Source organism: Pseudogymnoascus verrucosus (genome assembly GCF_001662655.1).
Source record: "Pseudogymnoascus verrucosus strain UAMH 10579 unplaced genomic scaffold scaffold_28, whole genome shotgun sequence".
Classification (NCBI taxonomy): domain Eukaryota; kingdom Fungi; phylum Ascomycota; class Leotiomycetes; order Thelebolales; family Thelebolaceae; genus Pseudogymnoascus; species Pseudogymnoascus verrucosus.
In genome coordinates this window covers 202,384-225,106 of record NW_017263679.1, presented here as the reverse complement: position 1 = coordinate 225,106, position 22,723 = coordinate 202,384, and the positions used below count along the sequence as shown (strand labels likewise).

Below are 22,723 nucleotides of genomic sequence, written 5' to 3'. Positions count from 1 at the left end.
CCCAGCTCCAGGCTGAGCCAGAGTTCCGTTCTGAGCTCGAGAGCTCAAGGCTTCAGGCTCGAGCGCCAAAGCCTAGAATTAAGAGCTCTGGCTTAGAACTCAATTCCGAGCCTAGCCCTAGCTCTGAGCCAGAGCTCCGGCGTGGGAGCCGGGCCCGAGTTCCAGCTCAGCTTAGAACTGAGCTTCGGCTTACACCAGATCCTGTAATTGAGAGAGCTATAGTAGCTACTCAACGAGCAAGGATTTCTATGGTGCGGAAGTATACAAAGAAGCATGATATTCAGCACTTTGATATAGGAGAAATAGTCTCTATTAAGGTTCCTCGAGAGGATAGAACTTCAACTGATAATAAGAGGCTATTTGCAAGAATTCTAGAAGAGCCTTACCCTCATAGGTATCGGATTCTTACAGCTTCTAGTATTATACAACGCCTTATTCCTACTAAATCACTTAGAGTTGTAGAGCGAGCTATATAGGGTGATATAGTAATTCCTACTTCTACTAAGGAAGTAGGCCTAGGGCTTGCAGCTAGAGAGGCTTCTACAAGTGCTCGGGTTGGAATATCCTGTCAGTGCAAAGGGCTGTGTAGTACGAAGAGGTGTAGGTGTTATAAGGAAGCAAAGGAGTGTAGTGTACACTGCCATAACGATGACCACAACTGTGGCAATTTATCAGGTCTTACTACTCGTACGGAAATAGCTTTAGTTGAGCGGCCAAAGCGGAAGCGGGCAAGAGCAGACACTATAGGCAATACTATATAGTATAGTTCAATTGATCAATTACTCCTATTTACGGTTGGGCCGGCCCAACCGTAAATCGCAATATTGATGGTTGGGCCGGCCCATTCACGAATGGGTAATATTGGTGGTTGCCTAACTAGGCAGCCCAACCGCCAACTCAAGGTAGTTTCTTAGAATAGTTTCTATGTAAAGTTACTTATTTCTAAGGTAATTACTATGCACATTCATCTCTGCATAAATTATTAAGTAGAATGTGTTATCAGATCCGATTATACCCGGTGAGTTGAGGACCGCGGGCGGCGAGTGAACGAGAGAGCTGACCAACGATAGGAAGAGAAGAAGATGAAGAGCGCGTATGTGCAGTGTACGAAGTTGTTAAGGAGGGAGAAGGTGCCGACTTAGTTTCATCATGTGTTCATTGCAATATCATCAACATACTCTAAAGTGGTACCAAAGTAGTGCTTTAATTCTTCTAATCGAAGGAGAATCAACTGAGGCTTATATAGAAGAAACAGAAGGTCAATACCACTCAAACAAGAGCGATGCGTAATAGACTTCGATCTTAATGAATGGAAGAAATGAATATAGTCTGGATTTGGGGCTTACGAGGCCAGCGAGCCCAGGTGTGGCTGGGAACTAATGCTCATCGCAAACACCTCACAGCTTCTTCAAACCATCCCCTGCGGCGCAGAAGTCCAAAGCCTGCTGAAGATATGTGTCTGTATAAACATCCCCTTGATTATCATTGTCCGTACCCATTACTCCGGCGTTAATGGCTCCATCACTGTCTTCGAGGTCTGCACAGATTAAGGCGGAGTCTGAGCTAACGATGAACCTGGCAATACTATTCGCGACGGGCACATCATCATGCACCTGATCCCAATTACTCCAACTATAAATTCAGTCAGTATGGCAAAGTGAAATATAGATTGATAACTTACTCGTATTCGTTGCTGTTATCTTCCCAATAGTAGGCTATAATAAATCCATTATTGTTGGCTGTATCATCACTCTGCCTCGCTCTAAGCACATCTGTGTTTGAGCTTGTATCTGGCACAGCTCGAACTCCATGCATACCTCCTGAGCGACGGTAGTGTATGTTATGGAGGGTACCATTTGTGGTCATGTTCCCAAGCGTGGTCCACTCGCCAGATCCAGCTGTAGCATTAAGCTTGCACCGAATGTCGCATGCTGTAAGTTGGGACGTATTCAGCGTGGAGGTGGAATGTGCCTGCCCCAATGCTTCGCGTAGGAAGCAATGATGGATCGTTTTTTTTTTTGGAAGACTTTGTAAAGGTAAAAGAATGTCGCGACGACAGACTGAACCCCTAATGCAATCGCGGCAGCGGCACAGCCAACAACTTGGCCAGAAATGCAAGCAGCAGACCCAACGGCAACAGTACCGCTAATTGTAGCTAGAACAACTGCTGGAGAACCTGCTAAACGAGGAGAAAGATCCGTTGTGACCCGTACTGAGAGAGATGTTTCGGGAGACGTAACAACCTCGTCGCGAGAAACGATGGCGACATCTTTTGACGGGATAGAGAGGGAGTAAGAATAGCAGAGACGAGAAATGCAGCGCTAGTAACAACTTTTATAAACAGCATGTTTGGAAAACCACCCTTGATGGCTTTCAGAAGATGATATTTGTTTGGTGTAATGTGAGTTTCTCGGGGAGCAGAGTTGGCCATTATATGTATGTGACATCGACTATGAGAGCATACTTCCCTTTCGCAACATAGGCCATTTTTGCCAACTACATCCATGCGGTTGATTTAGAAACCAACGGATACGGGAAAAGGGATTCTAAGAATTCGATGTGGATTGATACACCAATTACTGCTTTTGTGGATATATTCCCAAAGGCATACACTCTTCGGGCTACTTAAATTTGGTATGGCAATGCGGGTAGTACGAGGTTCCCTGGCTAGTCTCCCGCGATGTCGGTTAGATAATATCCCCTGACAATAGGTTCTTAGCGAACTCTATTGTATTGCAAGAAACTTCGTCGTTGGCATTCTGCACTTTCTATCACGGACGGCTGTTACTTGCCTAGAACTCCTCCTAATCACTGTTAGCGTCAACCCTACAGTCATTGTTCAGGTCGAAGTCTTCTCAGGCAACCACAATGCTTCTCAAAGCTCTCCAAGCCCGGCCCCAAGCTCTATTGGGTTTATTGATTATGACCCTGAGCATTCTTGCCTTCCAAGCCGGCTGCAACATTATGTTTCACAGCCCTAACACGGCTTCCCAATCGCCATCACTACGCCCCCCCCCAGGTCTCGATTTGCGATATAAACTGTGTCGACATACAATCGACACTTTCGGACCTCTCAAATACAATGCTCCAAATAAGCGTTTCTATGGCATCCCTTCATTCAAAACTCGATTTCCAAGCCCAACCACTGCTGGACGACCAGGATGAAAAGAAAGGCTCCTCCCAACGTCACCAGCCTTCAGCTAGCCTAGGGCCTGTAGAAACGCTAGGGCTGATCGGCTTTACTCTTCTATTCCCGTTTTTTATTGGAATGTTCATCTATATCGAAGATGCAAGCCACGTCTCAAATACCTTTTTAACACGCTCTGTTTTACTTATTCTCCTGGCGGCAAATGCTGGATTGGCGACTGGGGTGTTTTGGGGGAGGCATGAGGATGAGATGTGGTTTGACTATGTGCTTTGTGTGGCTTGGCCGACTGCTATAGCGATGCTGGGAATCTTACTTTTCCTTTGAAATGGGTACAGTCGGCAGCGATAGATTGGGAGGGAGAAGTTGGTCAAGGATCGTTAGTGGTGAACAGCAAGCCTAGCTTGCTTGAAATTGTAAAGCACGAAATACATCATACATAATCTGGTTCATAGTGGTCAATTTAATTCCCCCCTCCCCGCCCCCACGTTTACCACGTCTAGAACGCTCTCCGATAGTGCTAGGCAGCCGCTATTGTTGGCTATATTTGGAACGGCGTAACGAATCACCAACGAACAGCCTCGGATCCAAGGTACATACAGCTTGATTGCAATATCAATTGCGTCCGTAATATCCTCCGACCGTCAGACATGCCAGACTAAATTGAGTGGTATCCAACTGTCAGCTGTACTAGCGGTGGGGTTATAGGAGAGTACCTCACCAATGGGAGGCGGAAAGCCAAAGATCACGTAGGTGTTAATGTAGTTGAAACTATGGGCAATGTAATTAATGCAGTTGGAATTGCAAAACTCATCACCCGTCAACTGTTGCCTTGGCGCTAACAAGCTTTGTGCTTAGCCCCAACAAGCTTTGTGGATGCATGCAAGTGGATATTAATTGTCTGACTGAGTATACCAACAGAGCCACTAACAAGAGAGACTAAGAGGGTTCACGGCATTTCCTCTTCTTTGTTTTCACAGGACTTTAATTTCTAAACGTATTTTGTGTTGGATTTCTAGGCTTACAGTTGTACCAATTAGAATAAGACCGAAACAATGCACCACCCCCTAGCAAAGCTCCACGCCCCTCCTAAAGTGTACAGTGCAGTTACGTTAGAGCTACACTTCAACTAGGCTAAAAGACTACAATATTCCGGTTACGCAAGGGGTCATTACGGATTCTGCGCAGGCAGCGGAGGCGAGAAGTGTCATCCTAACGGAGTACCCGAGCGAGAAACCGTTTCCATTGGATGTGGGAGCTTACTACTAAAGCGGCCTATCAACCGTCCCTCTACCTCTTTGTGCCACGTTCGGTAGTCAGGAACTGTGAACAGCTCGAAACGCAGAATAGGGATGTTAGGCCCAGCTGGCGGGTGGAAGTCGAGGGCGGGGTCGTTGAGGAGAGACTCTGGGACGGCCTTTTAGAGGCCTTGGGGGCGGAGGAGGGCTTCGGATTTTCTTGGTGCGGTAGTTTGCATGCCCGATGGGGGGCTCCATGGGTGGCATTGTGGGCGACGGTGGGTGGGGTGCAGGGTATGGCGGCAAGGAAGGGCTTGGTTGTGAGAGTAAGGCGTGGGTTTTGATGGCGATCTAGGCGCTGGGAGGGTGCTTGTGGTCTAGGTTATGGATCGACTTATAATCTACGGTCTGGGGGCTGATGGATTAAGTGAGAAACTAGAGGAGAGGCCCGTCTAGTTCCTGTGGATTGGGTGCCTGGTTAGGTGAGTCTATAAATTACTACGTAAGCATAGGGTGTAAGAGGTCTTAGCTAAACAGAGTAACAGAAAGTCACGTTGCTTGCAATTACGTAGAAGCCTCTATGCGAGTTCTGAGCAATTCAATTTCCTCCAACTCCAGCTCACCCATGGGCCACTTTTGGAGGCCGCCGATACTCCTGGTACCAATTGTTATAACCCCGTAACTGGTAATGAAAGCCCACCATAACGTCTCGGTAGTCAACCATCATCCACCCTACATCGTGTAGCGTACAGTCTTCGATGGGGTCTTCTACCGGCCCTCGATCACCCTGACTCTGCGGATCCCACTCCCTCTTTATGAGATTGACGTAACCATCATTCTCATCCTCCATGATAGACTCTAGGGCGTAATCGTCCACCTGTATGCAATATCTGTAGCGTTGAGACAGGCCCGGTCCTATGCCTTCGCCTTGCTCTTCTTCTGGTGCCGTGGCGGCCCATTGCTTGAAATGCTCGCGGACGAAAGACGTACTGGCGTCGTCGAAAATCGATTGATCTTGGATGATGGTCAGGCTGAGGCTGTCCATAATATCCAGCCTGTTGTAGAACTCGAAGCTCCGCCTGATGTGGCGTCGCAGAAGCTCCATAAATTTATTCCAGTCGACGTCGCTGACATAGGTACAGCGATAAATGACAAAGCCCCAAGTTCGGTGGCCATCTTCCTGGAGGTAACTCTCAATATTTTCAGCGCAATTGAAACTCGTTTTTTGTATCCATGGGGGGGTATTAGACATTGTGTGTTATTAGGTTGGTACTTCGGTCAGAATCGATAGCAGGTTTTCTGTAATTGTATCTTAGGAATAATACTTCTAGCGAAGAGGAGCCAAATTATTCCGATGTTTCTACCCAAATCCTCAGAGAGTTGAAGTTAGCTATGCTCTTGGCAAAGGTGGTAGCAGGAGCATCAAAACTAATTGCGGGGTATCTCACAGCTCTCTATTCATTCTATAAATAGCTGCTTGCATATCTCTATTGCCGTCTTCGACCTCTCTTTCGACCGCCTCTATTCCCTTCCTCCACCCTTTTTCTCTTCGTAACCTCCTCTTCAAGCGTCACAAGCGCCCGCAGCACCTCTAAAAACTCCCGCCCCCTCATTGCCCATAAAACCGCCCAACCCTTATCCCCTGCGGCCCTTACCACGTCATCCGCCGCCCTAAGCAACACAGCCGTCTTCATCATATCTGACGGCCTTTCCTCCCGACACACCTCCGCAATATCGTGCTGGAGCTTAGCCAGATCCTCCGCCATATCCGACACCCGCATTCCCGCCTGTGGCACATAACTCACAAACTCCCCTAGCATATCCGGGGGCCTGCTCAGCTGCGGCCCATACGTGCTCTTCAATTCCTCCCATGCCTCTGCGGCGTCCTTACAGTTTAGGATCCTTGACCGTATCTCCTTGGAGCAGTGGTCCTGGATGAGTACCATGGCGTGTAGATTTTGTCTGAACTTCTCACGCTCGTCGGTTAAGTCTTCCGCAGCTGCAACTTCATTGCCTGTATCTTCTGGGGACAGTGAGGGTGAGACGACGTGCCAGACGTCGTTGTAGCAGAGGAGATATTCTACCTGGAAGCGCCAGGTGCGAGGCGTATAGCTTTAGGTAGGCTGGTATGGTGACGGGAACCTCTCACTTTAATAGATGGATTTAGGAGGGTCCATAACAATAAAGTATATGGCGTGGTTATAATAAAATATCTGCTTCATAGGCCTACCTATTACTTGCAGACTTGAGGCGGCTAGCTAGAGAAGCTAAATTTCAGCTCTCGGCAAAAGTGGTGGGTGGTGGAGATATCGAAAGCTAATCGGGAGACCTAACCATGATACAGAAAAGTTGCTATTTTAGAGCCAAATGCCAACGTACATATAGTGCACGTCCCTATCGCTAACACCAAGTGTCAAGAGACGCTTCGGACCTGGACCCATTTAACAGTTGACGGCTTTATATTTATTCTACGAACAGCTGCTTCCATAACCCTATTGCCCTCCGCCACCTTTCTTCCAGCCGCCTCCTTTATTCTTCTTCCCCGAGCTCCTGGCCTCTTGCCATTCCAACGACACCAGGCTCATCAAAAAGTTCTGATACGTATACTCCCCTTTTAACCTAAGATATCCAGCAAGCTTCCCATACTCACCCCCCTTCCCCCGCGCCACCTCATTCAGTACCCCCAGCATCTCCTCTTCCCCCGGCTTTACCCCTCCCGGCACCTCCCCAATCTGCTGCTGCAGGCCTTCTAACTCCCCCGCAATCTCCGCCCACCCCTTTCCTCCCGCCTTCGCAGCGAACTCCCCAAACTCCTCCCGTAGCCCCTGATACTGCCCCAATGAGGGCCCGTAGAACCTCCGCAGACGCACCCATTGCATTTGCGCGCATTCGGTGGAGACGATGAGGTTGAGGGAGATGGGGTCGCAAAGCTCCATTATCAGACAGCTCGCTTGGGCATCGCGGACTTCGAAGTCTGCGGCTGGGGGAGGAGCGGCGGCAGGCACGTCACCGCCCGGTGCTTGGGGCTGCTCCCCTGCCTTGTCTGCCCTCGGGAGGGGTTCCACGACATCCCAGAGCCCGCGGGATTGCAGGAGCCGCTTCGCCCGCAGGCTCCAGACGCGGTAATTGGACCCGGTCAACTTTGTTATCCCGGTCATCGCGTGAGGCTGATAGCTGTAATTAAACAAGGGGAACGCAGCTGCCAATATCTCCTGCTTATATCACGTGATATTGAAACCATGAAGTCACGTGGTTAATTAACTCCCAAGCCACGCTAGCGATAACTTAGCGCGTTCGGATAGCAATTCAGTATTTCTTCGTTTTCAAGCTCTTGTCTCCATTTACAAATATGCAACGCTCGAAGCGTCAACAGGCGCAGCTGGTTCGGCGTCGCTGTCGAGTTCATCACAAGCTGTGTATCAACTAACTTACCAGGTAAGCAATACCTTTTCTCCTTCTACTGTCAATCGACGACGCACGATTGAGCTCGCACTCGACCGTACCACCATCCACGCACGCAACGACCCGAAAAAGCAAATGATGAGTTCATATACCCATATATCTTTAGGAAGAGCCGTATTAGGCCGGCACGTACCTATAGGTAATCCCAGTGGGACGTGCCAGCGGTGCTTATAAATCGGGATTCTGATGCTACTTCACAACATGCCCTCTGCTTGCGCCACACTCGGTGAGGACGAGCGGCAGGGTGTCTGGTCCGGAGGGGTCGGAGATTTGATGTTGGGGACATTTCTGATTACAATTCTCTAGGTTATTGATATTAATTGGCTCGTTTGGCTTGTGGCGTCCTGTTGCCTATCGGGGCTGCGAGGGGGGAAGCAATTGGGTTGGGTTGGGCATTGATATATTGCTGAGAGGCTGATAGATGGAGGTGTGGCAGAAGGTGCGAATGAATGAACAGCCACAATACTTATCTCCCAATCGACGTGACTGGCTCCGTGGTGTATGCTCCGATTTGCCCACTTATCCGCCTCGTTCTTACTACCCTGCACAATTGAGGCTTGCTGATGGTCACTTGTCTTCTGGACCAAATGCTTTAAATAGGGATTCCCCATCATTTCTTCCCCACGGATCCATCCACGGCTCTTCGTCCGTACCCCATATTATACCAAGACAACCTCTTATAACGTTTGTTTGAATTATTCCGAGTCATATCTCCATCATCCGATATCTACACCGTCCCATATCTCCACCATTTTGCCCAGCATGTTCGCAGTGATGTGGCTACCCCAGGCAACCATGGCCACCACCGCCATCATCTGGTTCACCATCTATGAGCCCTTCTCCATCAACCCCCAGTTATCCGTGTATGTGTCGAAGCCCCTCTAAACAAACTCCAGGGCCCATCTAATGACCTAGAACTATCGTCTTGTTCACCTTATCCACACGAGCCTTCGTCCTCTGCCGCCTCCCAGACATCGCCTCGTAGGTCTCGCATCGACAGACCGAACCCCGTCGTCAGCTCGCTAATCACACGCAGATACGGTGTGCCGCCGACACTAGTCCTCATCATCCTATCACCGATCCTTTTGGACTGCTCACCGTTTCAGGGCCGGAAAGTTGCAGCCGCTATCCCGTTGTTCGTGTGTGCCGCGCTCTTCTGTACCATGGAGCTTGCCAGAGGAGCCAAGGCTTTGGATAGACTGGCAGACCGCTGGGCACAGGGGTATATCCACATTGATGATCCCAGGGCCCGGGATCTGACGGTGGACGGAGTTGGCGATGGCATGACCGACGTGGAGTCACGTATGTCGGGCGAAACACTCAATGAACCACCCAGGATGCCCAAAACAGACCCAGAACGGGTAGCCTTGGATACTGTACATGCCGGGCAAGAGGGCTCTTTCCACTATAAACAGCACGGCCTAGGAAGCTCTGAATCCCTACCATTGAGCACATCATCCCAATCCCCCCGGACGTCCGTTTTTGAATTCCTGGGCCGTATTGATGGGAACCTTGCCGATGGAACCATAACTTCCCCACCGAGGGAGAGAGGGCCCTTTGATGGGTACCGATTGCATAACTATACGCTCCAAATGGATCCAGGCGGGCATCAGTTACATGCACACCAGCGTCAAACAGTGGTTTACTAGATGAACGCCCCGTGGAAATGAATGAGACCTGCCACAGGTCAGGAGCCACTTTTGTTAATCAAACTTCCACGGGGACAGCAAATATGCTCCATTCGGTCATTGCTATACCATTCCAAGGAAGCCGACTGCCTGTCTGATTATCAAATCTTCCCAGCAACTTGGCCTTATACGTTGAAAGTCGGCATCCACCAGGATGTGCATGCCATTTACCTAGTCGTCTGTCCATACGGTGTTGGCCATATCGGCTTTTCGATTCCATGCCGCTACCACAAGTGTGCCTCTTACCTGGTCGCCTTTCTGCATGGTACTGGCTGTTGGGCCTTCCAGATATATGCAGCGGCCACAAGCTGGAGCTCTACCACAAACACAAATGGCAATTGACCCATCGAACAGCTACCACACAACATCCAGCAAACCACACCAGTAGCTTTTATTCTTCGCACCACGGGACTTCGCACCACAGGACTTCGCACCACAGGAGTATATGGATGTGAGCCAGTCACAAAAACAGTCTCCCAAAGGATCGCACCGGGATTTAATACCAGGATACCTCACCACTTTGGTATTTCCCACCTTCAGATATGGGCTAATCAATGGATGCCCTTGAGTTTAGACACTTAGACCCGCGGCACAATGCCATGGCCGCCACGTATAATTATGTCTGCTCACAAGCGGCTAATAATACCATGGCAACTGGCCGCCATGGAGACGGTAACTTACCGGGGAGACCATGCCAGCCAGATGAAGCTCTGAAAGTGTCTTACCTCAGAGCACGCTATTTCAAACATCAGTTCCAAGCCCACCAGCTGTCAACGCCGACTCCGTACCACTAAGGCAAGCCATCGCTACCAACCTTATTGCTATTATGGATGAATGAGTGCCCAGTGGAGTAACACCCACACCGTTGGGTATTGTGTTTGTGATCTTATGTTCTCATTCGTACAACTTTGCTTCTTGCTGCCTCTGTTTCGTGGTTGTTTTCTTTGACAGGCCTTGCTGTGATGTCTTGATCTTGGAAAACATCTGCTTATGCGGAGGCTGAGAACAACGAGGGTTGTTTGATCGGGCACAGGGTAGGAGAACCTAGACGTCACCCATTTCAGGTTCTCTGGCCCAAGGCGAGGTATACGCACATTGGTCTCTCACTTGCGGAGTCGAAGCTTCGGAAATAGTAGTGCCATCGAGGCGCTCGCTATTCTCTCCAAGCGCTTTCGTTTCGTCGATCCCATGAATGTTTTAAGCACCTACGATGACGGGGCAGACTTTCAATAGGCCGTACTGACAATCGTGGCAGTGGGGCTGTTTGAAGCCAGCTATGTCGCAGTCAGTTGACTTGTTCTCGGCAATAGAATGAGGCAACGATGCCTCGAACAGATTGCAATCGAATCGGGGAGGCACATTCTTGGTTGGAAAGTAACGCATACTGCGTCCACGACAGAAAATAAACCATCCACAGCCGGGATATGAAAGCTCAGGAGAGACTCCGAGTAGTCCCAGATACTCAAGACTACGAAATTTCAAAGTCGATAACCGGGCCGGCCTGTTTCCAAAGTCGGGACAGGTTCAATTGGCACGTCTTGGGTTTCTCATCTAACTTACTAAGACCATCAGGTATGTGCTTCCCCAAGTTATAAAATATCATCTTCCACAGTTCATGGACAGTCCCTAACTAACGTTAATAGGTCGAGGAAGAAACATAACGTTGAAATTATCCGGCACCGGTTAGCAGTTTACCTACTCGGTCGACAAAAGAGAACGACGGGAAGGGGTCGGATGGGGATGAGGTCCTAAAGGTTGAACGTCATGTCGATATGTGTTTCAATTATGTTTCTCCGCAGGGGTTGTATGTAATACATCGATTTGGGGCATTTCTTCTGCTGTATATGAGCCATGACGAGGGATATTTTGTCACGAATGATGTTTAATGCATGAAAGGGCCTATGGACAGAACGCTGTTTCGATAGTTAATATTACTTGACGTTATTCATAGAGTGAAAATGCATCTCAAGGGTCTCGACAAGAGACTTCGAACAATCCCTTTGCAAGCAGCAGCTAAGGACGAAATCGCGGCTGATCGAGGAAGATCGAGAAATAGCTTATCTGAGGAGTTTATTTAAAATTCCGTGCAATATGCTACGCTATAATGCGAAGTTATCTAACCTGGACTTCCCCATAACAGCTTGTATCAAACCCGTTCTCCTCCAGATACGCCTTAAACCTCGCATCCTCGGCCTCCAAATCCCTCTCTTTATCCGGGATAAAGAACCACGCAATTAGGCCCCCCACAACCGCAAAAGCAGCCCCGATCAAGAACACCCCCTGCTGCCCCTTCTCCGTATTCGCAAACGAGTCCTGGATCGGTGTGAAGACTTCCGTCCCGATCGCTGCGCCCGCCTTACCAACTGCGGCTGCAAAACCGAGATAGTGCCCGCGAAGGGGAGTAGGGAAAGATTCCGCTGCGCACAGGAATGTCGCGACTCCGGGGCCCATTTCGCCTAGGGCGTTGAAGATGCCGTATAGGACAACGAAAAGGGGAAACACGGATTGGATGGGGCCGAGTGCGCCGCCGAGAACGAAGCCGAGGATGGCCCAAAGGAAGAATCCGAGGGTCATAGTTTGCTTGCGTCCGATTTTATCCATAAGCAGGCCGCCTATGATGCAGCCGGGGAGGTAGAAGCAGTTGATTACTGTGCCATAGCCAATGTTCTGGACGACGGTATTGTTCGGGTTGAGCTGGGAGATGATGGTAGAGGAGAAGAGGCCAAATGGGTAGGTTACAAAGTCGTAGAAGAACCACGCGAGAGCTTAGATAGAAAGGTTAGTAATGCGCTGAAATATTAAGGGGCATAAATATGGGTAGAAACTCACATGTGCCAAGCATTGGCTTCCAATACAACTTCAAAGCATGAATGTAGGGAATATTAGTTTTAATGGCATGCTTTCGAAATTGAGTGGAGTTTGCCATGCGGAGACGATAGAAGACAACGGCGATGGGGAGCTGACTGCATTAATATTTGTCGTTTGTATAGTTCTCAGCTTATAGTCACTTACAACAATGCCTAAGCCAAAGCAGACCCTCCAGACTCCTTCTGAAGATTTCTGGTTGTAACATGCCAAAACAATCAACGCGACAATACCGGCAAAAACGAAGCCGAGATCAACGGCAAAGTCAGTGGACATAGCAACCAGAAACCCTCGTCGTCGGCGAACATGCGAAGTCTCGTCCGAGGCCTCAGCAGCAGTCGTAGCGCAGACGGGGTATTCACCCCCAGCGCCAAAGCCAGCAATACCACGGCCAACAATCATCATCCAGAACAGACCAAGCTGGTCTTTTCCATGCGAGGCCGTAGCGAGTATAATGCCAATAATTAGGAATATAGTTGCGAAGAATATACCCGTGCGTCGGCCAACCTTGTCAATAAGGACGCCGAAGAATAGCATGCCGAATATTTCGCCGATTAAGTACGAGTTAGAGAGGCGGGTTTTAATTGCACTAGATATGCCATTTGGATACCTAGTTTTTGGGGTTAGAGAACATACTAGAGCTTCGCTCAGAGGAGTGCACGTACAGGTCGGCAAATAATGGCTGCATGTAGCCAATTATCTGGGCATTGTAGCCATCGCTGAAGAGCGCGACGCCAGCAACAAATACAGTAAGGACACTGGAAACTTTGGCAGTATTGGCAATAGCTGCGGTAGGCAGTTGAAGAGAAGATGCTTCTTGGGAAATGTATTTCTCGTCTTGAAACGACGCCGACAAATCTGGGCTCGTATCAGGTGAACTTTCCGCCTCAAGAGCTTTCTCAGTTTGTGCCATTGCGAAATTAACACTGAAGTGTTCCAGTATGACAAGCAAGGTGAACTGAAAAAAAGACTAGATGGCAAAAGAAGGAGCGACGAGGACGATAGAAATACTGATGGAAATTCTCGCCGTGGCACCACGATTATACTTTTCTAGAGCTATATCCATACCGCACGTGTCTTCCCTTGAAGCTCCCGCACTACTTCCTACACCAAACACGGGGATATCGGACCCGTGGAAATGGCCATCGTACGCCACAAATAGTTTCATCCCCTGTCTGTTAAACGATTAAAGGGTAACGTGGAAAGATCATGGTTGAAAGAACGTGGTTGATGTTTGTCCTCTGAATGGCAGTTATGGGTCTCGGGTACGGCAACCTAGCAGCTTTGGGCGTACGCTACGGCGAGAAGTCCGAGAATTAGAACACAGAGAGCAGGTTGTATACCGGCGACTACGGCGATTCGTCCGAAAGTGCGTCAATTCGGGGTATGTAGTGTCCGAAAATAAGATACTATGTTATCTTAGCGCTGTCGATCATAAAGACACAGCCAACACGTGGTAATTCGGGTAGCAGCCACGGCCGCGCATACGAAAGCTTGGTGATCTTAAACGTAACCATCCAAATAAACTAGTAAGGATGAGAAATATACACGAGAAATTCTGTGGGTAAAGTAGGCTGTTTTAATCTGTTGAGGCTCGAGCGGATTTATACCGCGATTTGATACTTGAGTCTTATAAGTCACATACAGCATGCACCTCACGTATCATGACCAAACCAACTACATCAATCCCATTTGAAATTGCTGCAAATATGGCGTATAGCATATCTTCCGACCAACGAGCATTTTTTGAGAAGAATGGTTATCTGATTCTCAAAGACGTCCTATCTAGTGATGAGACTATAAAATTGCAGAAATGGGCTCAAGAAGTTCATGATCTACCCCGCACCGAGGATACCCCATGGATGCCATATGAAGAAGTCAACAAATCTGGAAAATCCGTACTATGCCGCACGGAAAACTATGCAAATTACCATGCGGATTTCAATGGATTGCTCCGAGGAGACAAGATTCTGGGAATACTTTGCCAGTTAGCTGGGGAGGACATGCTGCTTTTCAAAGAGAAGAGTACGTTCCAAGACACTGAAGGAGGAAGATGGCTGCAACTAACCAAGGGGCACAGTCAATTATAAGCTCGCCGGCTCCGGGGGATTCGCGCCACACATCGATAGCACAGCATACACTCATGTGAAGAACATCAAGCATTTGACGATACTCGTTTCCGTGGACGAGTCGAACATGTCTAATGGCGGCCTCGAAGTGGTTGAAGGTAGCCATCTGATGGACGTCCCCATCGCGAAGGCGGATAACTGCATTGAGCCATCGTGGGCAGGCGACCACACTTGGTTGCCCGTCGAACTGGAAGCCGGTGTGTATATTCTGAACTCAATTCTGGGAGTGTCTAGCTAATCATGATATGCTGCAGGCCAGATTCTCATCTTTGGCTCTTACCTTGCACACCGTAGTGGTGCCAACAAAAGCAGCTCAGATCGCAAGGCTATTTATGCGACTTATAACTGCAAGAGTGAAGGAGATTTGCATGATGATTACTATGCTGACCGTGCCAAACTGTGGCCAGCTACGCACAAGAGACAGGGGGGGATGAAGTACGAGGAGGGTGCACTTAGATATGGCTTTGGAAGCCCAATGTTGACCGTTGATTCAGGGAAGCAGATAGAGTTTTAATGCATATCATATTAGGTTATACTTCAAATTTGAAAACAATAAAATAAAGAAATAGAAGGCCATGATGAATTCAAATGAAATGCCAAACATGATTAACCGTGAGTTTCGGACGTAGGGGGAGTTGCCATAAGCGGGTGGATTCCGCTGTGTGAGTAATAAACCAGAACCTGGCTAGCTCCCAGCCACTCAACCCACCTTCCTGTAACATAGACGACCAGAGTTCATTAATTGCGCGAATAAAAACACTTAGTATCCCCAACAATTCTATTTACATTACAAATACTTCCTCATCTTCTACATCAAAGAGCAAAGTCGAAACAAAATGGCAACTACTCCTGGAGGAACAGCCGACGCGATCATCCGCCTCCTCTGCGAGCGCGGCACCAGCGATTACATCGGTGAGAGCATCAGTCAACTCGAGCACTGTCTGCAATGCGCACACTCCGCTGCAGAAGCTGGTGAGTATAAGTTGCAGTTCCGGCCGCCTATCCCTACATAACTTCAATGTGCCGACTCCTCATTCGTTCTAACTGACACAATTAGGAAGCGATGATGAAACCGTACTTGCAGCGCTACTGCATGACATTGGCCAGTTCCTCCCTATAGAGGATGCAAAGGATGTTAGGATGTCAATGGGGGAGTATTCTGTTGGTCGAGTTGGACATGAGAGGGTTGGAGAGGAGTACTTGAAGGGCTTGGGGTTTGGAGACAAGGTGTCGAAGCTGGTTGGGAGCCACGTGGCTGCGAAGAGGTGAGCGGTTTTTATTATTTGCTTTGCTCCGGGTGATTTAGAAAGAGAATGAGTGGGGGAGGGGGAGTGCATAGTTGGGGCTGACAGATCCAGGTATCTCACAGCAGTTGATTTGTCGTATTATGATGCATTGTCGGAGGCGTCGAAGCAAAGTTTGAAGTTCCAGGGAGGGCCATTCGAAGGGAAGGACTTGGACACATTCGAACAGGACCCGTTGAGGGACGAGATGGTGAGTTTAAGGAGATGGGATGACGAGGCAAAAATTGCTGGTATTGAAGACGTGACGCCGAGGGCGGAGTTATATCGAGGGATGATTCAAAGGCACTTAGAGAGAGCTTAGAAAATCAATAGTGGTTTAATACTGCTTTAGTGGACATAATAGACAACTTAACAATAAACTTATGGTGCTTAAATAACGCAGGAGCCCGCAGGCATAGTCACTAAGATCATGGCTTTAGGAGATAAAGACCCGTCAAGCTAACATGTTTGAGGACATGAGATGGCAAGCTTTTTGGAAAAGGTGGTGCTAAATGTAGGCAAGGAGACCGCAGGATATCTATACAGGTGGCTAATCTGAGCGACTGGGTGGTCCATTATGTCGTGACTATCATGATCATTGTTGCCAGTGGCACCTTGGGACAAATAGAAAATACAGGAACGGAAACCAGAAAGCAGACCAGAGGAATTATAAACCAGGGACTGTTTGAAGAGTAACGGATGTTGGCCTGCGAGGCGGTAAAGAAGAAACTTTGTAGTTGTTTTGGTATCCGTTGTGGTAGGAGAGCTACAATGACACAAGGAGCTCCGACGGCGAATGTGAACCACCCTTCAGCCACTCTCCTGGTGTAAGGTAGGGACGTAGCACAAGAGCCCATGGAGCCAGGTGTACGGGCGGTAAAGCAGAAACCGCGTCCTGCAAATTAAGCAGCTGCAACCACAAGAAGTGGCTTTATTCTATAAATATAACACTATTCTAACATAACATAGCAAATATTTAACATAGTTTATTATAGGATTTGTTTAATATTTTATAAATACGACTCGTTATTAGTTAAATATAACACTATACTAAGGGAACATAGGATATACCATTATATATTACTTACTATTCTATTACATGATGAGGTGCCTTTTTCTATAAAAAACGTGTAGGCGTACTATTTAGGTATTGACCTGCCGTTTGCCAAGAAACCGATGGAGGACCGTGGGCTGAAGGCTTCAGACCCACCCGTGATCTGTGGTCCGGGGTTGGTAACCCATGGGGCAGCCTAATCACGGGTTAATACACAACCTCGCCTTTCCCCTGATGCTAGGTCAACCTCTGATAATCTATACTCTGCTCTCGTGTTTTCACATAAAGGGTAACACTTCAGTACGGTTTGTAAATACAAAATTATTTACTTATGTCACACTGTAGTCCGAAGGGCCATAGTGTAACGTAGCTAAATATTATAAAGTCCTACGGAAGTATCTTGGCATATTTAGTGAATTCCTTCTAGACTTTTTGATTACTATGCAACCAGCGCAAAGATCAAGCCAGCTTTGAAGCTGAACGTCCAAGTCGACAGAATGCAAGTTCAGCTATTGCTTGTTGGGAAGGGGGGCTTTGAAGTCGAACACCATCCTTAACTGTCGCACTTGCTCGCCTTTTGTCACTACTGTACGACGAACGAATCTTCGTTCACCCTTGATCTCCTCAAAGCCGCAGGCTAATCTCGCAACCCAGTCATGATTAAGAGATTCGACAATGCCGTCAATGAGCTCATCTCCTTCAATGACATCCTGCGTCCAACCCCTTTTCAGTGAACCTTCTACCGGGTCGTCTTCCCTGAGTGAAGAAATTCTGACACGCCGGTGGCGGCTTCTCGACTGGCCAAAAATGGGGTCGCTGTACTCCTCTCCCCAGGTGTCGTTGTGAACTCGATGCTCCGGAGTTGTCTTGATGCCGCCTGTAATGGTCTGATTGATGGTAATATGCTCGACACCATGCTCATCACTACTTTGGCTGATTTGTTCGGTTACAGATGCCATTCCTATGGCCTTTCGGAGGATCCAGCCAATGCCTTGTAGGGCGAGAACCTCGTCAAAGGGATCGGATAACCGCTTGTTCTATTACACGTGAGATATGACGAGAAGTATTGAATCTTGTGACAAGCGCACCAAAGTCCATATGCCATCCAGGTCGTCAAGGGTCTTGGTTGGTGGTGCTGCCATGTTGAACCAAGTTACTAAAGAATTTGACCACTGACGCAGAACGATGCCACGATTGGAAATCAAACACAATATAGTTTCAAGAATAGGTCGCTCTCAGCCCTTGAGTTCTTCCCGATTGTTTTGCCTTTTCCACAACGTGTAATAGCATCTCGCTGAAACATCACATGCAATGTGTTGCAAGAAAATTCACCCCTCACAAATCTTGGCTTGTTTACCTCGGAATTGCAGTCGCATAAGATCTTTATGCCACTTTGGACGTGTGTGATAGAGGAGGCGTATCTGCTTTGCATGTGCAAATGGCGTAAGCATCTCGGTGTACTGCTTGAATGGGACGAATAAAGTCGTTGCTAGGTTATCATTATCCTTGCTTAGTGCAGATCAAGATCTTGGAAATGCACTTGCGGGCTCTAAAATCCATTTGAAGCAAGGATGAGGGATATCTTTAGGGCATCCAAATCTTTAAAAAAGGGGCAATGCCGGAGGTCGAGCGGGGTACGGGGTACCGAGTCTTACACCCCACGCTAGTTGTGCCACACCCCACCAAAGCTAAATAAGCTCCGGGCTCTAGCGTAGAATTCCTGCAAGGAGTGCTTGGCCTTTTTCAATGAGGCTTTTCACACCTGACAGTTGTTGCTATGCCATAGCCCTAAGCAATCTAATAGCTGGCGTGGTACACGACTTTGTGCTGTGACATCCGTATATATGCCCGAATCTGTAAAAGTAGGGGAGCTTTGTACGCTAACTAGACTGGCTGAAACAACATGGCACTAAATTACAGGGACTTATACGCCAAAGGACCTGACATATGATGAATTTTGGCCGCGACCTGTCTATCACTAGACACTCATGCTTGGAGCGATTCTTAAATATTTGCGGCGGCGCATCGAGGTTTTGAACGTCCAAAGGCGTCTCAGTCAAATATGGACGCTATCACAACCGTCGTTAAACCCGCTTCTTCATGGGTCGGCCAGGTGGTTGACTTGGGGCCCATAGACCAGATTGCGCCACGATGTTACATGACCGCATTCTTTTGTCTGCGCCTGGCACCGGACGTCACGACTGCGAGTATAATCAAGCGTCTCCAAAGAATGATCCTCTGTGCCGTTCAAGAGATCCCACAGCTTGCGACGACGGTCGTCCCTCGGAACAACAGCCGCGAGGAGCTCGAGCTGCGTTATCTAGAAGATTCAGGCGCATGTCTTACGTTTAAAGACTATACAGCCGAGCACTTGAAACACGAATGGACACATGGAAGCTTTGAAGACCTCGCAAAGGCTGATTTCCCCTATAAAAAGCTGGAAAGGCGCACGCTCATAGATGGAATAAATCCTAATGAAAAGAACAAGCCTTTGGTGGCGTTGAGGGTGCAAGCCAACCTGATTCCCGGAGGCTTACTGCTTGTGAGCGCTTTACATGTACGTAGACGATCTTTGTGTTCCAGCATACATTTTAATCCGATATCTCGCTTTTCAGCACACCGTGTGTGACGGTTTGGGCTTATACTTGTGCAATGCAACGCTGGCGAAGCACTGCCGTAATATCGTTGAGCCTGAATCCAGCACTCTTCCAATTGTCTTCGCCGACCGCGCTACCATCATCACGCCAGATATACACGCTTCGCTCGAAGACCTGCCCGATTGGCGACTCGTCAGCCCCGGCGAACAGTTCTTGAATCCAACTAATTATGACGCCGCATCGTTGTCGGACCTAAAATGCGCAATCTACTACATATCTGAGGAGCGCATCAACCGGCTTAGAGATGCTATCGCAGTACCAAACCTGAGACCTTCTGGTAGCGAAGCCATCAGTTCCCTACTGTGGCTGCATGTCGTTCGTGCGCGCAACGTTGACTTGAACAAATATCCAGAGGCAAAGTTGTCGATAACCGTTAATGCTCGCGCGCGTATGTCTAACCCTATAGTTCCCAAATACTTCTGGGGAAACATGTGTGAGCCGAACGCTGTAGCCCGCATGCCTACCGCCGAGTTCTCGTCGAAGGACTTCCTACCATCTGCAACGCAGCGCGTGCGGTCCGCTATTCAGAACGTAAATGCCCTAGCCGTGCAACGCCTCGCCGGCATGTTGGCGCAGCTTCCGAAAACAACTTCAATAACCTGGAATGTCGACCGCTGGCCTGGACCAGACATGCTCATTGTGTGCCTACAATCGATACCTTACACCGCATTAGACTTTGGGGCTGGTTTTGGCGGCTGCTGTGAGGCGTTCCGACTGCAAATCGGCGACATCGAGGGAAAACCTGATGGCAGGTGTATCATGTTTCCTCCTAGGAAGGGTGATGGAAAAGGGCTGGAAGTCATGCTGCAATACGAGACGAGCACGCTTGCTAGGCTGGACGCTGACGAGGGTTTTACACGTTGGTTCGAGAGGAGGACATGAATATTCCAAGTTGAATGGCCACAAAATGTATATCTAGTTAAGGAAAGGAAGCATGATATAATAATTTTCGTGCAAGCTTGTTATGCTTCAATAAACATCATATTACCCAAAATGGCGCAATGCTTAATCACATGTTTGAGGTTACCTGTGGAACAGAGACACTGCACATCAACTTACAAGCAATGTGGATGAACCGCTACTTGAAGCGTAGCTGCCTTTTTGAGAGGGGTCAGATAATTAATTCATATTTATTTTAAATAAAAATCTGTCATGGCCCTGGGTATTTGCAGGGCTGTGTTGGTTGATAGGTAGAAGTAAGTACTACAGTAATTTCCAACACTCCTCCGCGAAAACTAAAACATACAAACATAAGCTTAAATCGCTACACACCATGAGATAGCCTGCTACCCAAAATTTGGTCAAAAGAAATGCCAGTACTGAGCATGTTCAAAGTTTTGCTTTCTTCGTCGCCATTGACGCAAACGACTCTAGCACATTGTGTCGCACGCAGACATTCTTGCACACCATCGACATCTCGACGTCTGCCATGAGTCGCTCAAGGACGATCTCTTCAGCACTAACAATGACGTCCAGGTCGCCATTGGGCTGTGTTGGGAGAATGATAACCTCGCCTTGCGGCGTTTCGCGCGAAATGTATGGCTCACGAAACGCGACGCTCCGCCCAAGCTCACCTCCCCAATCAGCCCGCAAGCCCAGACCGAACATGGAATGCTCAGTTACCAGCATATCGATTGGACCTCTAGGAATTAGGCCCGGGCACATTGGAGTGCGGAGAGAAACCTTCAGCATTTCCATGTAGTCTGTTTCGTTCCAGGCTGTACCGAACTCCCGAACTCTTTTTGCGATTCCCGAGATTCCCTTCCATGGATCCTGGTGGGGCACTAGCACCTCGCGATCTGCGCACACCCTGACTAGATCCACACAAGCGCCAAGGTACGTCGCGGGCAAGGGTGGGCTCAGCTTGCGGCGAACGTCAATCGCTGTCACGATCTGCGCAGTCTGGGGCTCATTCCCGGGACTGTTGCCTCTTTTGGCCATGGAGAACCTCTGCCAGATGAATGCCGTCACAATGTCGAAATTGGATAGCTTTACGCCGGGGTCCACGCGTCTGACGGCGTCTGTTAAGGCTTGGAGCTTGGAGGGCGTAAATCTCCAGATGCCCGACGTTGGCTCTAAGAAATACTCGAGCTGGTCGGGGTTTGCCTCGGTGACATGTGCCTTGACAAAAACGTTCCCCATGTCGCTAACCATCTTGTCTGGATCTGTAGGATCGAGCACGGTGTAGGGTTTCAAGTTTTTGTTTAGAGCTCCAATCTCTTCTATCTGGAGCAGACTTTCGACATCAGGCAGGAGTCGCTTTCGGTCGGGCCATGGCAACTGTCTGGGAATCGCTAAAGGTTTTCCGGCTGCTTCGGTGACCTTTTTCGTGTATTTGGCCCAGCTTATCATGACTGCGGTGCCCAGCCCCAGATCGCTGATGAGATGAGAGATTGAGCCGCTCCAGACGATGCCGCCGCGAACATGGCAGATTTTGGTCACAAACGTCGGTTGGCCGTCTTCGCTCGTAGGAAAGGGGTCTGGACGGAACTCCTTGAGGCCATCAAGGTCTCCATCCACATACGGAAACCCGCACTCCTGTAGCTCGCCGAAAGAAGGAAATCCTGCGTCGTTGCTCGTGTCACTGAAGTGAAAGTAGGCACCAGCATGCGGCGCTGGTGGGATCTCCACGCTGAACTCATCACGATCGCCTTGTCGAAGCGTTCCAGTGATGATGGGGTGCTCATTCATCGTAAGGCTCAAGCCTTGTTTGAGGTCGTAGAAAATTTGCTCGACATTTGCGCTGCTGCGGATCGGGAAGAACAGAGCGACGGAGTGATGGACTCGCGCACATAGATTTTCGACTGCAGAGCAATCGAATTGGATTGGCTTGATGTGCTTCGCGGGCTGCACGAAAGTCACCCCCGAAGTATGCAGTCGCGGCTGCGGGTCTGTATGCATGGTCGCGTATGATAATTGTGGTTCTTGTAGATATGAGAGACTCAAAGTCAAGAGAATTGAGGAGCGAGCAGTGAAGGCAGCATTATCAACTTTCTACATATAATATTACGACAGAGTCTAAATACTTGTCTAGCAAATATGACACCCTACACAGGACTCTTTAGCATGTGCTTGATGCGGACATCAAAGCAAGCTCCTAACGTGGTAGCTTAGGGTGAAACAACAGTTGGCCGATGTCCAGCATGTTGACCTACATTTTTGTTTCCCCGCGAATTACCCCACAGATTACCCCACGAAACAA

The 22,723-nt window shown here is 48.7% G+C and overlaps 12 protein-coding genes across 12 annotated transcripts; 5 read left to right on the top strand and 7 right to left on the bottom strand.

The window, feature by feature from the left end:
• Positions 1-1,397: 1,397 nt before the first annotated feature.
• VE01_06490 (uncharacterized protein) lies at positions 1,398-1,888 on the bottom strand (the record flags this gene model as incomplete). The annotated part of the gene is made up of 2 exons (XM_018275936.2): positions 1,682-1,888; positions 1,398-1,632 (listed from the first exon to the last, which is right to left on the bottom strand). Exons 1-2 carry the CDS (start codon positions 1,864-1,866, stop codon positions 1,398-1,400), a joined length of 420 nt encoding a protein of 139 aa, XP_018129443.1. The 5' UTR covers positions 1,867-1,888.
• Positions 1,889-2,774: 886 nt separating this feature from the next.
• Positions 2,775-3,600, top strand: VE01_10794 (uncharacterized protein). Its single transcript, XM_059464245.1, has one exon. It carries the CDS (start codon positions 3,083-3,085, stop codon positions 3,470-3,472), a length of 390 nt encoding a protein of 129 aa, XP_059320228.1. The 5' UTR covers positions 2,775-3,082; the 3' UTR covers positions 3,473-3,600.
• Positions 3,601-5,002: 1,402 nt separating this feature from the next.
• VE01_06489 (uncharacterized protein) lies at positions 5,003-5,635 on the bottom strand (the record flags this gene model as incomplete). Its single annotated transcript, XM_018275935.1, has 1 exon — positions 5,003-5,635. The coding sequence occupies one exon, from the start codon at positions 5,633-5,635 to the stop codon at positions 5,003-5,005; it is 633 nt and encodes a 210-aa protein (XP_018129490.1).
• Positions 5,636-5,870: 235 nt separating this feature from the next.
• VE01_06488 (uncharacterized protein) lies at positions 5,871-6,329 on the bottom strand (the record flags this gene model as incomplete). Its single annotated transcript, XM_018275934.1, has 1 exon — positions 5,871-6,329. The coding sequence occupies one exon, from the start codon at positions 6,327-6,329 to the stop codon at positions 5,871-5,873; it is 459 nt and encodes a 152-aa protein (XP_018129517.1).
• Positions 6,330-6,833: 504 nt separating this feature from the next.
• VE01_06487 (uncharacterized protein) lies at positions 6,834-7,836 on the bottom strand. Its single transcript, XM_018275933.2, has one exon. The coding sequence runs from the start codon at positions 7,539-7,541 to the stop codon at positions 6,876-6,878; it is 666 nt and encodes a 221-aa protein (XP_018129518.1). The 5' UTR covers positions 7,542-7,836; the 3' UTR covers positions 6,834-6,875.
• An 804-nt stretch (positions 7,837-8,640) lies between these two features.
• Positions 8,641-9,494, top strand: VE01_06486 (uncharacterized protein; the record flags this gene model as incomplete). The annotated part of the gene is made up of 3 exons (XM_018275932.1): positions 8,641-8,708; positions 8,761-8,826; positions 8,882-9,494. The coding sequence occupies 3 exons, from the start codon at positions 8,641-8,643 to the stop codon at positions 9,492-9,494; spliced, it is 747 nt and encodes a 248-aa protein (XP_018129519.1).
• Positions 9,495-11,645: 2,151 nt separating this feature from the next.
• Positions 11,646-13,771, bottom strand: VE01_06485 (uncharacterized protein; the record flags this gene model as incomplete). The annotated part of the gene is made up of 4 exons (XM_018275931.2): positions 13,064-13,771; positions 12,546-13,008; positions 12,363-12,492; positions 11,646-12,298 (listed from the first exon to the last, which is right to left on the bottom strand). Exons 1-4 carry the CDS (start codon positions 13,309-13,311, stop codon positions 11,646-11,648), a joined length of 1,494 nt encoding a protein of 497 aa, XP_018129520.1. The 5' UTR covers positions 13,312-13,771.
• Positions 13,772-13,931: 160 nt separating this feature from the next.
• On the top strand, positions 13,932-15,029 carry VE01_06484 (uncharacterized protein). Its single transcript, XM_059463803.1, has 2 exons — positions 13,932-14,423; positions 14,479-15,029. Exons 1-2 carry the CDS (start codon positions 14,063-14,065, stop codon positions 14,763-14,765), a joined length of 648 nt encoding a protein of 215 aa, XP_059319631.1. The 5' UTR covers positions 13,932-14,062; the 3' UTR covers positions 14,766-15,029.
• Positions 15,030-15,242: 213 nt separating this feature from the next.
• Positions 15,243-16,180, top strand: VE01_06483 (uncharacterized protein). Its single transcript, XM_018275929.2, has 3 exons — positions 15,243-15,499; positions 15,585-15,792; positions 15,886-16,180. The coding sequence occupies exons 1-3, from the start codon at positions 15,364-15,366 to the stop codon at positions 16,130-16,132; spliced, it is 591 nt and encodes a 196-aa protein (XP_018129522.1). The 5' UTR covers positions 15,243-15,363; the 3' UTR covers positions 16,133-16,180.
• A 769-nt stretch (positions 16,181-16,949) lies between these two features.
• Positions 16,950-18,006, bottom strand: VE01_06482 (uncharacterized protein; the record flags this gene model as incomplete). Its single annotated transcript, XM_018275928.1, has 3 exons — positions 16,950-17,060; positions 17,464-17,901; positions 17,953-18,006. 3 exons carry the CDS (start codon positions 18,004-18,006, stop codon positions 16,950-16,952), a joined length of 603 nt encoding a protein of 200 aa, XP_018129523.1.
• Positions 18,007-18,643: 637 nt separating this feature from the next.
• VE01_06481 (uncharacterized protein) lies at positions 18,644-20,403 on the top strand (the record flags this gene model as incomplete). The annotated part of the gene is made up of 2 exons (XM_018275927.2): positions 18,644-19,421; positions 19,480-20,403. Exons 1-2 carry the CDS (start codon positions 18,927-18,929, stop codon positions 20,401-20,403), a joined length of 1,419 nt encoding a protein of 472 aa, XP_018129524.1. The 5' UTR covers positions 18,644-18,926.
• Positions 20,404-20,675: 272 nt separating this feature from the next.
• Positions 20,676-22,422, bottom strand: VE01_06480 (uncharacterized protein; the record flags this gene model as incomplete). The annotated part of the gene is made up of 1 exon (XM_018275926.2): positions 20,676-22,422. One exon carries the CDS (start codon positions 22,420-22,422, stop codon positions 20,851-20,853), a length of 1,572 nt encoding a protein of 523 aa, XP_018129525.1. The 3' UTR covers positions 20,676-20,850.
• Between the last annotated feature and the right edge of the window lie 301 nt (positions 22,423-22,723).